Source organism: Cryptomeria japonica, chromosome 2 (genome assembly GCF_030272615.1).
Source record: "Cryptomeria japonica chromosome 2, Sugi_1.0, whole genome shotgun sequence".
NCBI classification, from domain to species: Eukaryota; Viridiplantae; Streptophyta; class Pinopsida; order Cupressales; family Cupressaceae; genus Cryptomeria; species Cryptomeria japonica.
In genome coordinates, this window is record NC_081406.1 from 10,026,868 (window position 1) to 10,039,788 (window position 12,921).

Here is a 12,921-nt window from a genome sequence, read left to right on the forward strand (position 1 = left end):
AGTAAATGAGATGTTAGAACCTGCAAACAAATAGAGAATGCAATTTAATAATAAATCAGTTTTGGCGGCAAGCCGACCAAACAGATTAAGGAGGCTTAGTTTGGCAGTAAACCTTCCAAACTAGTCACAATAAAAAAACTTAAACCAAAGAAATAACTTTGGTGGCATGCCTTCCAAAGCACATTAGCAAAAAAAAATACAGATTTAAAGCAAAAAAAATCTGCACAGAAAAAAATATTAGAGAAAGAACTTCTCTTCTCAAGAATGCCTCCAAGAAGGTGAACTCCACAGAATGGTAACCTTCATCAATCTCAACTTGAAACAAGGATTAGAACCTGCTCTGATACCATGAAAGGAAATACAAGAGCAAGGAAAGAAAAACAAAATCCAAGTAAGTTTATTGATGAAGTAAATGTTACCAAGAGAAATGCAGAAACCTTGGAGCAATCACCCAAATGTGAAGAAGGAGGCACAAGAACTTTTGAAAGGGGAAAAGAAAAGAAAAACCCCATGAGTTATTATGAATGAGGCAATGCCTAAAATGAGAGAGAGAGGGAGAGAGAGAAAGAAACTCTTTACAATAACATCATCAAGGAGAAATGAAAGAGGAGACATCTCTTAAATAGAGATGAGGAGAGGAGTTATAAAGTAACTCCCAAATCTATGAATGCCACCTTTCATAAAATGTGTGTGCCATGTGTCCACATCCTCTTAAGGAGGAAATCTAAAATTCCTTAATAAAGGAAAATAAAAGAAATGACTTGTCCTCACACATGTACAAGAGGACAAATTACATGTAGGGATTCCAAAGGAATATCCCAAATTAAATACAAATAAACCTAAGCCAAGAAAAGATTAAATATTCTAACATTGACAAATATCAAATTTTAAGCGATGTCGGGCTTTATCTTGATGAAGAGGAAAGATGTTTGCATTTAAAATCTCCCTTTGCAAAATTAGGGTTTTAATGCCAGGATTTAAAAGTGTGAGTTTTTGACGTTTCTTTTTCAGCATGTGCTAAGAAGTTTGGGTCTTTTTGACGTTTTGAGAGTTTGAAATTTAAAACACCCCCCTTTTAACCATTATTGGCTATTAGACCCCTTTTGTGAGATTTTACTTCAAGTTAAAATGCCTTTAATCAAACTTCTGGCGCTTCGACCTTTTTGAGAGATTTTATTTTAAAAACTTTGCCTTCATGAATTTCGGACATTTTAAGTGAAATGAGAGATTTTAAGTTGCAATGTCTTCTTTTGGCAATTTCGGACCTTTTAACCATTTTTCGAGATTTTGGATCCACCTAGCACACTCTAAATGTCGGCTGATTTAGTGGTTTTGTGAGATTTTTATCTTTGTTTTGCATACCTTTTCAAAACTTGGGGATTCTGATTAAAACGTGAGATTTTGCTAGATGACCCCCTAAGTTCAGTTTTTTTAATTAAAATGAGCGATTTTGTCTTTACATTTAGAATGCCCCTTCCTTTTAAAATTCAGACAACTTGGGAAAATGTGCGAACTTTACTATGCTTTTAAAAAATGCCCAACCTTGGATGAAATTCGACCCTTTAAACAAAAGGCACGATTTTTAATAACTTTCGACCTCGGCTTTCTTCGGCCAATTTTGTAGTTTGTTGTTTTTGAAGGCTTAATTTGAATTTCGGCCCATTTTACACAACATGTGCGATTTGTTTTAGCCTTCCACATGTCCCTTATGAACTTCGGCCTCTTTAGCCTAAATGTGCGAAGTTTGTTTTAATGCTCCTTTCCTTTGGTTTTAAACCAAATTTCGTGTTTCTAGCACAAAATGTGTGACCTTTTATTGTTTTTGAGTTTAAGCTCTCTCTTTGAAAATTTTGGGTATTTCGCATGAGACGTGCGAATTTGATTCAAATGCATTACAAGTTAATTAAGAAATTTGGGCACTTGCCCTAAAATGCACGACCTCTAAATGGTTCCTCTCCTGCCAAGTTGAAACTTCAGCGATTTGTCTTAGAATTCATGAATTTTGTTTAGGCGTTTTTTGCACGATTTTCATTTGTTTTCTAAACTTCGGGCATTTACCCTTTTTTGTGCGATTTTTAACTTGTTCTCTAACTCGGATTTTAGGGCCAAGTGAGTGGTTGAAAATGGCGAATCTAAGGTATATGCAGAATTATCAACTTGCCCTTGCATTCGAGCTTTCAAAAGAAAATGAGTGACTTCCTTTGCTTTTGATTTTTCACGAAACAACCAACGCCGATCTTCGCATTTGGTGCGTTTTCGTTGCCTTGTATACTTCGAGTTTTTCAGAGGGAAGGAGTGATTTATATTTGGAACACCTTCAAGATTGAACCTCCTCTCTCTCGGGCAGACCAGACTAAATGTAGGATTGATGGAGAATAGGAGAAGGTGAAGTGGAAGGGATGAAAGATGGAGAGGTAGTGGGATGAAGTAGGAGTGAGATGGAAAGATGTAAGGAAATGGAAATGAGGGGAGATGGAAGGGAAGCGATTGGGCTTGGACATCCACTGATAGTGTTGGGAAAGGTAGATCAAAAGCTTTGGAGGGTTGAGGAAATGTTGTACCTCACTTCATCCTAAAGGGAGAGACTTGATCAGTTCCAGAGCAACTACAAATAAAAGGCTAATAGCAAAGACTCGACAATTACCAACGGCTAAGCTAAGACAACTAACCTAGAAAGCAAAAAAGTGGGGCAACCCATTAGCAATGGGGCGGTGTGTGAATAAGTTTGTTTTGAATTCCCTACAATTTTGTCTCCGAAGGAGACTTCACAAAATTGAAAATACTCTGCAAATAACTATGAAATATCAGAGGCGACAACTCCAACAAAATGGATAGGGTAGATAGTTGCACTACCGAAACCATTAAACCTTTAGGGTTTTCGTCCTAAGGTTTTAGCTTTGAGCTCTCCATATCAAAATGAGAAATAAACCAAGCATACCCCAATGAATTCCTAGCTTCCTCTTTTATAGCCATTGGAGATGCCCTTTGATCTTCCTTCTTCATTAACTCTTGATTTTCCCTCCATTTTTATTTAAACTTGAACTTGAGAGAATAATAATAAAGTGACTTCATTAAATTTTCACTCTAATCAACATTAGAGTCACTTTAATACATTATCAATTTAACTAAATAATATTGCCCTTATTATTCACTTTTGAGGGATAATATTAGATAATTACATTAATTAATTCCTTAAACCCTACTATAGCCTATGAGAATTATATAAGCTAATAAGTCCTCCCGGAGCGCTAACGGAAGGGGACATTACATTTTGGTACTTCTTTATTTTGGCAAATTGATAAAAGTTACTTGAGTTGTCTCTACTACTTTTTCATGCCCTTGACAAATTTTGATTCTCTCACATTTTAATTTTGATTTATGCCTTGTTTGATGCATTAAAAGGTATTTTTTATTGGATATGCAATGACAATGAATAAAACCTACAAGCATGGTATTCAAGAACGTGGGGGACAAGAATTTCATAATGACTTTTTAGAGGATAGATGACTTTGGAATGTGCCATGTATTAGAAGAAAATAATTTCATTTCTAAATACTTTTGGGGTTTTTGGATTAACTTTGTTAATCATCTCTTATCATATGGGTATCATTTTTGGTTCAAGCAGGTCACAGGACCATCTGGACAAATGACTTGGATTCGTGATGGACCTAAAAGTCTTGATGCATACAACATTGAAGAAGCTATTGATAATAGGTGAATTCTTGGTTGGATGCCTACTGTTTTTTTTATCTCTAGTTATATGTTGGGAATATGAAATCTAACACATTAAATCTTTACTTCTACTTTTAAATATTTGCTACTTAATCATATTTACGTTTTTTTCTATCACTTATATGATCATTCTTAGAGTTTTGCATTAAATATATATATATATATATATATATATATATATATGTATATGTATGTATGTATGTATATATATGTATATGTATATGTATATGTATGTATATATATATGGATTTTATTTAGTGTGTATATATATATATATTTTGATTTAATACTGATTTTATTTAGTATATATATATTGTGTATGAGATTGCATATTATCATTTTAAATGATTAATGGAACCAAGAATTACCACCTTGCTTGGAGCGCACCCTACTCCATAGGGGAAGGGCGATGGCCATTAAACCCACCACCCTTAACACCACGTGGGGAGTGGTATTAAGTAGGCGCTGACCAAGTATTAGGGAGGTGCTACCTATTGTATGCACCACACATTATGGTGAGCACGTTTTGACACCGCCACCCTTAACATGTACGCCCAAGTAAATATGCAACCTTGTCTTTGACTTAGTCGATCCCATAGGGTTTGGAAAATAATAGTACTCTCAATCCAAGCAAGGGTAAATCCGTGAGTTAAATACATGTTGATATTATTGTTTCAATCCAAGAGAGGGAATACCTTTATCTCTTTAATAGAAAAACCCTGCAAACAAGTTTAGGAAATTAACCTACAAATTATATGATAATTACAAACAACTAACTATGATGATACATAAAATAAAGAATGACTGATTATGATCCATAAAGTAAAGAAAGACTAACTATGATTCATAAAGTAAAGTAGAAAGACTATAAAGTAAAGAAGAACCAATTATTGATGAAACTTAAAGCAATTTGCAATTACATACAACTTTAAATGTATAGATCAGAATATTAGGTCATAACTAAAGGAATCCCAATCATAGCAAGCTAGGATGGGTAACTTGATAGGGTGTCTTTCCGTTCTCCCTCAATCAAGCCACACTTGATAGGGTGTCTTATCAACTGTTCTCCCTCAATCAAGTCACCCTTGATAGGGTGTCGTATCAACCCTTCTCCCTCAATCAAGCCACCTTCTTCTACTCACATGATCCCGCCTGTCACCATGTTGGAGAGGACAAGGATTTCCTCAATATGGTGTCCTAAGTCTAACCCTCTTAAGCCCAAAGGCAGAGCACCTTCACCCCCCTTTGGCCTCATGTGCACCTTGCCATACATATGAGGTGGCGTGCTTAGAGGTGACCCCAACACCGTTCTCCCTATTGCAATCCTTCATTTTCTAACCATGGCTGATTACAATAATCAGACAGAATATATATATATAGTATCATATTATGTCACATATCTGTTATGGGTTGCACACGCTCCCTGTCGCCGACAGGGTCCCCCTTCCCTTTTTTGAGCCTTTCGTCTTCACCCTGTTGAGTTTCGCGCAGAGCATCTCGCGTCCTTTCGAGTGAGTCCGTGACCGGTCCTTGAAGTGATGTCAAAAGAAAATAGCCGATGATTCCATTAGGTTAGTCTAGCCCTCGGGCACAATGCCAAGAGTTTGTTCAAAATTGTGAAATCGCCTTGGATAGGCGTAAGGTGATAGAAGTTGGCGAAGCCCGCCAAGCAAAGAGCAGCGCAACTGAAAATTGCACAAGGACCCAAAGTTATCGTTTTTTTTTCACATAAGAGTGATGAGATAGATTGCATGAGGTTCTTTACGAAGTTTACAGGATTTGAATGAAGGATGATTTTCGCCTGCTGGTGATGAAGGAGGAGCGAATTTCCAAGCGAAATGCCAAGGTTGACAAACTTGCCTAGATGCCCAAGCTCGCACTTCTCGAGGAGAAAGTTAAAATCACCAAAATCGCTCTAAGGGCGAATTTCGGACTTTCAGGCCAAATTGAGAGAAATTTCAAAACTCGTTAAATTCCCAAAATGGGCCAGGGGTCCGAAAATGCCTTAAAATTCACAAAACCTCCAAGAAATCCGAAATTGCGAAACTGGCGAAAACTGGTCCTAGGTTCGAAATTTCACTTAAGTCACCAAAATTGCCTTATGGGCCAAATTTCGGACCCTAAAATTTCAAAAGGTTAGAAAGTCGCCAAAACCGTCCAGGGGGCCGAATTTCTGACCCTGGGGTCAAATTCTCAAAAAATTCAAAAGTTAACAAAACTAGCAAAAGGTTCGAAAATGCCTTTAAGTTTGCAAAAGACCCCCAAAAGGTCCGAAATTCACTTAAGTCATCTAATTTCGGATCCTCGAGCCGAAATTTGAAAATTTGTATGAGTTTGCAAAATATGCCTTAAGGTCTGAAATTTGGATAAGTTGCTGAAATTGTGAAAAGCTCCGAAATTTGCAAAAACGTCTAAAACTCCGAAAATCTTTCAAATCGCAAAAATGCGCTTAAGGTCTGAATTTGTTTTGAAGTTGAAAAAGGGGCCTTAAGGTCCAAAAATTACCTTTCAGTTTGCAAAAACTCCCCCAAGCTCTGAAAATTGGATAAATTTGCCAAAATCGTTAAAGCTCCTAAATTCGCCAAAAGACGTTAAAATCGCGAAATTCCAAAGTGTGCCAATGGTCCGAATTTTATTTTAAGTTGCAAAAAACGATGCATGGTCCGAAGTTCTTTCAAAATCGCAAATGTTAAAGTGTCCAAACTTGTTTTAAAAACCCCGAAAATTGCCTTACGAGCCAAATTTTGGACCCTAAGGGCAAAATGGGAAAATCCATATAAACTTGCAAAAAACGGAAAGCCCTTCCAAAATCACCAAGGTCCGAAGTTTGCACAGGGTGCGTGAGTGCTGAAAATCGCGAATGGAGGGAGTATTGCGTGAGGGTGGAATTAGAGAGTGTAATGGACACCCCAGAATGCCCAAAAACCATACCAATTGCTGCTAGGAATTTTATCAAACAGTTTGCATCCAACTCCTTATTTGTCTGTTTAATGTTTTAAATTCCCTTATGGCTCCGGAAATGAAATGTTGGTTTGTTTTACATGGAATTGAAATCACAGAATATGGACAAGAATGAAACTACAATAATATGCAAACTGAAAATTGAACTACTGCCGATAAGATGTTATTTTCAGATTTTAATAAAATCAAATACATGGCAGATTATCAACTCACTAATTATTCCAGCATTATTGACATAATACTCCAGCAATCATTTTCAATCTTGCTGCTACAGTGACATGAATAGTACCTGCGTGAATAGTACACATGTGAATAGTAACCACGTGAATAGTAACCGCGTGAATAGTGCTTGCGTGAATAGTGTTGCAGCAATATTAATTTGTCTTCAACAGGTCCAATATCTTCATAAAATCATCTCCTCAAAATGGCATAAGCATCGGACGAGTAGGGAAGAAGATATGAACAAACATTAAATCTGCCTGTAGCTGGAAATGGACCCAATCTGCCTGATAATGAAGCTGATAGCAATGGATTCCAAAAGCCAAACCCCAGGGGAATGACGTCTAGAATGTCACAAGAGAGGATAGACGTCCTCTAATGCCAAGAACGGATCTGCAACTCACACATACCAATTCTTCTCATATTCAACATATCTAATGAAGCCACAATCGCTTTCTTTTATTCTTTTTCCAAGGGTCCACTCAACTCTCATGGGCAATGTGGGATAAAAGATGAGCAATATAAAACATATATTAAAATATTCACTTATGTCTCCCTTGGGTACAGATCCCCATAAAATAAATATTAGAGTAACACTTTAATATTTTACAATTAAATTAAATGTTACTCTAATAAAACTTCAGGCATTAAAATGTATTAGCAATCGGACTCCGAATAATGCGAGTGATAGCTCGTCGGAAAGCTCTCACCGAGGAGTATCAAATCCAAACACCAAAACTGGCCTCCACTATGTCCTGCTGACTTACTAAAAATAGTAAGTATGCTTGAAACTGAGTAAATCAACTTCTTTTTGGCCCAAACTGGAAATGACTGGGCCAAAACACTCCAGGATCCCCTTAAACCCTTCGTTAGCCCTCGGGACCATGTAGAACAAGGCTAACGCACACACACTTGGTCAACTGCTAAAGTGGGGACATTACAGTCCGCCCCCCTTGAAATTGCTTGTCCTCAAGCAATCTCAGTCCAGCTTGCTGAATAACCTGCTCACTCTCCCATGTAGAATCCTCCTCCGGCAGGTCTCTCCATCTGACCAAATACTCCTTCACTATCCTGTTTCTAAGCTTCCTCTCTCTGGTCTCCAGAATAGCCTCGGGTACTAACACAAGCTTCCCCTCCTCATCCAAAGGGGGTAAATCTGCAGAAGGCACTACACTCTGACCAGTGGCTTTCTTAAGCCTAGACACATGAAACACATTGTGCACCCGACTGCCCTCTGGAAGCTCAAGCTCATAGGCGACTTCGCCCACTCTGCGAATCACCCTGTAGGGACCATAAAATCTAGGCTTCAACTTTTCAGCTCCGCTCTTCTTGAGCGATGACTGTCTATATGGTTGTAGCCTCAAGTAAACCATATCCCCTACCTCGAAACTGCGCTCAATTCGGTGCTGGTCAATGTACAATTTCTGTTGATTCTGGGCCTGCTGTATATTCTCCTTGAGCACTTTCAGGATGTCCTGACTATCCTGCAATAAGTTTTTGGCTCTGGGCACTTTGCTGTCCCCCAAAACTAAATCCATGAAGCTAGGTGTGTCATAACCATAGAGTGCCATGAAAGGAGTCATCCTGATGGACATATGATAAGTGGTGTTATAACAATACTCTCCCATATGCAACTATCTGACCCAAGCCTTTTGTTGTGCAGTTACATAGTTCCTCATATATCCCTCCACCCATTTATTCACAATCTCTGTTTGCCCATCTGTCTGCGAATGATAACTAGTGCTAGGTGTAAGATCTTTACCACACAACCTAAACAACTCTTGCCAAAAAACACTCATAAACTTACTATCCCGATCACTGACAATGAATCTGGGCAACCCATGTAACCCTGAATATCTCTCTAAAGAAAAGATCTGCCACCTGTGTTGCTGTGTAAATGGACGGAATAGCAAAGAAGTGAGCGAACTTCGTCAAGTGGTCCACCACCACATAAATGCAATCCCTTCCCTACACTCGTGGTAAACCAGTGATGAAGTCCATCAAAATACTTTCCCATTTCCTATCAGGAATGGGCAAGGGCTGTAATAAACCTGCAGGAAATATGTGCTCTCCCTTATTTTGTTGACAAACCGCACACTCCCTGACATACCTCTGAACATCATCCTTGAGCCCTCTCCATGAGAACCGCTCTCGGATCTGCCTGTAGGTCTTGAAGATCCCCGGATGCCCAGCTGTGGGTGCATCATGAAATGCCTTCAATATCACCTCTCTCAAATGTGATGATGGAATCAAATAAACCCTGTCCTGAACTCTGATCAATCCATCTATCACCTCATAGCAATCATCCTGTATAGTACCTGAAATCAATCCAGAAGCCCAAGCATCTCCGACATACTCTGCTATAATCCGATCTCTCCAATCTCCTGAAATCTCTGCCAGAGCACATAAGTGAGGTCTCCGAGATAAGGCATCAGCCACCACGTTTTTCTTACCATTGACAAACTCCTTGTCAAAGTCATAAGCCTGCAATTTAGTAACCCATTTCTGTTGCCGATCATTAAGATCACGCTGGTTCATGAAGTATTTAATACTGTTGTGATCAGATCACAAAACGCCTACCTACCAAATATGATCGGAATTTGGTCAATGCATGCATTATGGCCAACATCTCCCGGTCATAGACAGAACAACTCCTCTCAACTCCCCGGAGCTTCCTACTCTCGAATGCAATGGGATGCTTCTATTGCATCAATACTGCTCCAATCCCATCACCCGATGCATCACAATGAAGCTCAAAAGGCTTCGTGAAATCTGGTAGAGCTAGAACTGGACATGAAGACATTACTTGCTTGAAATGCTCAAAACACCTCTGTGCTGCCCCTGTCCACACGAAGGCCCCCTTCTTGGTGAGATCTGTCAAAGGCACTGCCGTCTGTGAAAAACCCTTAACAAACCTTTTGTAAAATCCACAAAGACCAAAGAATCCCTTAAGCTGTGTGAGGTTCGTAGGAGTAGGCCAATCAACTATAGCTCTAATCTTTTCAGGGTCTACTTGAACTCCATCTGCACTAATAATATGCCCGAGGTATAGTAATTCTGTCATACCAAACTCACACTTAGACTCCTTGGCATACAAAGACTCTCTCTCTAGGATAGATAATACCTCCTCCAAATGCTGTGAATGTTCCTCCCAGGTCTTACTGAAGACCAAGATGTCATCAAAGAAGATCAAGACAAATCTCCTCAACTGCTTCCTGAATACCTGGTTCATACAACTCTGAAATGTAGCGGGTGCATTGGTTAGTCCAAATGGCATAACCATAAACTCAAAGTGGCCATAGTGACATCAGAAGGCAGTTTTCTCAATGTCCTCTACCCTCATCCTAATCTGATGGTATCCAGACCGTAAGTCTATTTTGGTGAAAAAGCATGCTCCATGCAATTCATCAATCAACTCATCAATCCGAGGAATGGGATATCTGTTTTTTATTGTTTTCTTATTCAATGCCCTGTAATCGATGCACATGCGCATTGTCCCATCCTTCTTCTTTACCAGAACTACAGCTGAAGCAAAGGGGCTTTTGCTAGCCCTGATGTGCCCCATTTCCAACAACTCCTTAATTGCCTTCTCTATCTCATCTTTATGTTTCTTAGGATGACGATAGGGAGTGATCATCACTGGTTTGGCTCCCTCCTCGAGCTCAATAACATGCTCTGCACCCCTGTTAGGAGGAACCCCGTGAGGAATATCACTGAATACCTTGGCATGTCTGTCAAGAATCTCCTGTATATCTGGTGGATGACTCTTCACCCGAGGCTCCGGTGAAGTTGGCATAACTAAGCACTCTGTTGCCCACTCTATGTCATTATGCCGAAAAAGTCTCTCCATTCTCCTCAAAGAGACTACCCTGCAACTCCCATCTGAAAGTCCCCTGAGAACAATAGTCCTACCCTCATGCTGAAACCTCATTTCCAACTTCGCTAGGTTGAAAGTGAACTCAACCAGCGATGCCATCCATGTCATACCGAGGATGACGTCGTAATCTCCCATGTCCACAACATAGAAATCATCCTCCAACTCATAGCCATCTCCAAATCTAATGTGAAGATTTGAAACCTTCTGAGTACATAATAGCTTTTGGCCATCAGCCACCATGACTCTAAAACCATCAAGCTCCTCTGTCTGTAAGCCTCTCCTGGCTACCAACTGTGTATCTATAAAGTTATGTGTAGCCCCAGTGTCAATGAGAGATATCACTTTCTGCCCCTGGATAGTACCCCTGACCTTAAATGTGATTGCCTTTTGGGCCCCTGTCAAGCGTGTCAACGATCTATCATCCTTAGGAATGCTGCTCTCCTCTATCGTGTTACCCTCATCTGAATCAGAGTGCTGATCCTCCCCCTCTGACTCTGACTCCTCTGCTGAAAAATACTCCATTTGATTTGCCTTAGCCTTGAGAGGGCATTTATGAGATAAATCCCAAGGCTCTCTACACTGGAAGCACAGTTTCTTCTTTCGAAGTTCATTCAAGGTTTCACTGTCTAGTCCTTTTGATCCTTCTTTGGGTTTGTTATGCTCTTTTTGAAATGGTTTTTTGTCTTTATCCTTGCAGTAGGAAGAATTTGTTGAATGGTATTTTCCTTTGTATACCGAAGGGGCTAAATCTCGTGCCTTTTTAGTTGCTTCTGCTAAGGTGAGTGGATCATGTCCCTTCACCCAACCACGTAATGGATCAGCAAGCCCATCACAAAATAACACCACCAATCTCCTAGGAGAGATATCAGTAACAAGTATAGACAAACGCTGAAACTCGGCGATGTAAGCATCCACAGAACCTAACTGTTTTAACTGTGCTAGCTCCTTGAAATGTAACTCGGGATCCCTAGTGTCAAATCTCTCAATCAATCTTTCTGTGAATTCCTCATAGGATGTAATCTGATTATGCCCTAGAGTCACCATGCCATGATGCCACCATTCATGCGCAACACCGTCCAAATGCATAGCCGCATACTTGATAGCCTCCTCCCCAGGCATAGGATTTAGTTGCAAGTATGTATCTACCTTCTCCACCCAAGCTCGTGCGGTCATCTTCCCTGAAGCATCATAATAAGGCAAGGAAAGTTTTCCAACTTTCTTTGTCAGCTCAAAATTCTGATTCCTCCCTCCTGCTCTAGGCATATGTCTCATCCTCAAGTCCATATAATCTCTGAGGGAAATATCTGCCTGAAACTCGGGTCCACTGGCCTCCCAGTCCCTCCTGAACTGACCCTATAACTCAGTAATTTGCGGTTCATTCACTGGTTGAACCGGATCCCTAGGTGGGAAGGTGGGTAGAAGAGGTCTCGAGCTCGCTGTTCGAGTTGGGCGTGCAACGTGTCTAAAGTTATCCACCTCATTCCCATTGTTGCCATGTCCATTATTACCATTAATGTTATTCTCAGGGCCATTGTTGTTGCCTCGGCCTCCATTATTATCATTGCCCCTATTGTTATTGTTTCCATTGTTGGCATCACCTGGATTAATATTGACGCCCATCTGTCTAGCCATAAGCTGCAACATCATGTCCATTCGCCTATTCTGCTCCTGCTGCATACGTTGCCCTTGCTCTAACGTACCCAGTAACTGTCTGAACATTACCTCCCCCTGATCTGGACCGGTATTCCTATCATCTCGGTCACCCATACTGCTGTCCTGATCAAAGAATATCTCCTCTATGTTTGTATGACTAGATTCTATGTCCACCTGTACGGATGAACTAGACTGCTCGCTCTGTGAGTTCAAATTTCTGTTTTGTCTTGCTTTGGTATGGCGGAAGTTATAAGGCCCCTGTTGCATGCTTAAACATACATGCTTAGCATGTTTTTTAATTCATTAATTTCTGATTTTAGTGTTTTGATATTTCGTCAAACACTTTTCCCTCTATCCGGCTGTTCCAAAGTCACTGTAAGACCTCCACAGGATGGCAGGACTTATAGCTCTGATACCACTGTAATGGACACCCCAGAATGCCCAAAAACCATACCAATTGCTGCTAGGAATTTTATCAA

General features: G+C 39.9%; 1 protein-coding gene across 27 annotated transcripts in view; it reads left to right on the forward strand.

The window, feature by feature from the left end:
- Window positions 1-12,921, forward strand: part of LOC131053546 (uncharacterized) — a 214,637-nt gene that overhangs the window by 75,501 nt on the left and 126,215 nt on the right. For all 27 annotated transcript variants that reach the window (XR_009359374.1, XR_009359375.1, XR_009107720.2 and 24 more), the window contains exon 4: window positions 3,626-3,714. Coding sequence is in view for 24 of the 27 variants with exons in the window: in XM_059213896.1 (XP_059069879.1) it covers window positions 3,626-3,714 (89 nt within the window). In the remaining 3 variants the exon portion in view is untranslated. The remainder of the gene's footprint in view (window positions 1-3,625; window positions 3,715-12,921) is intronic.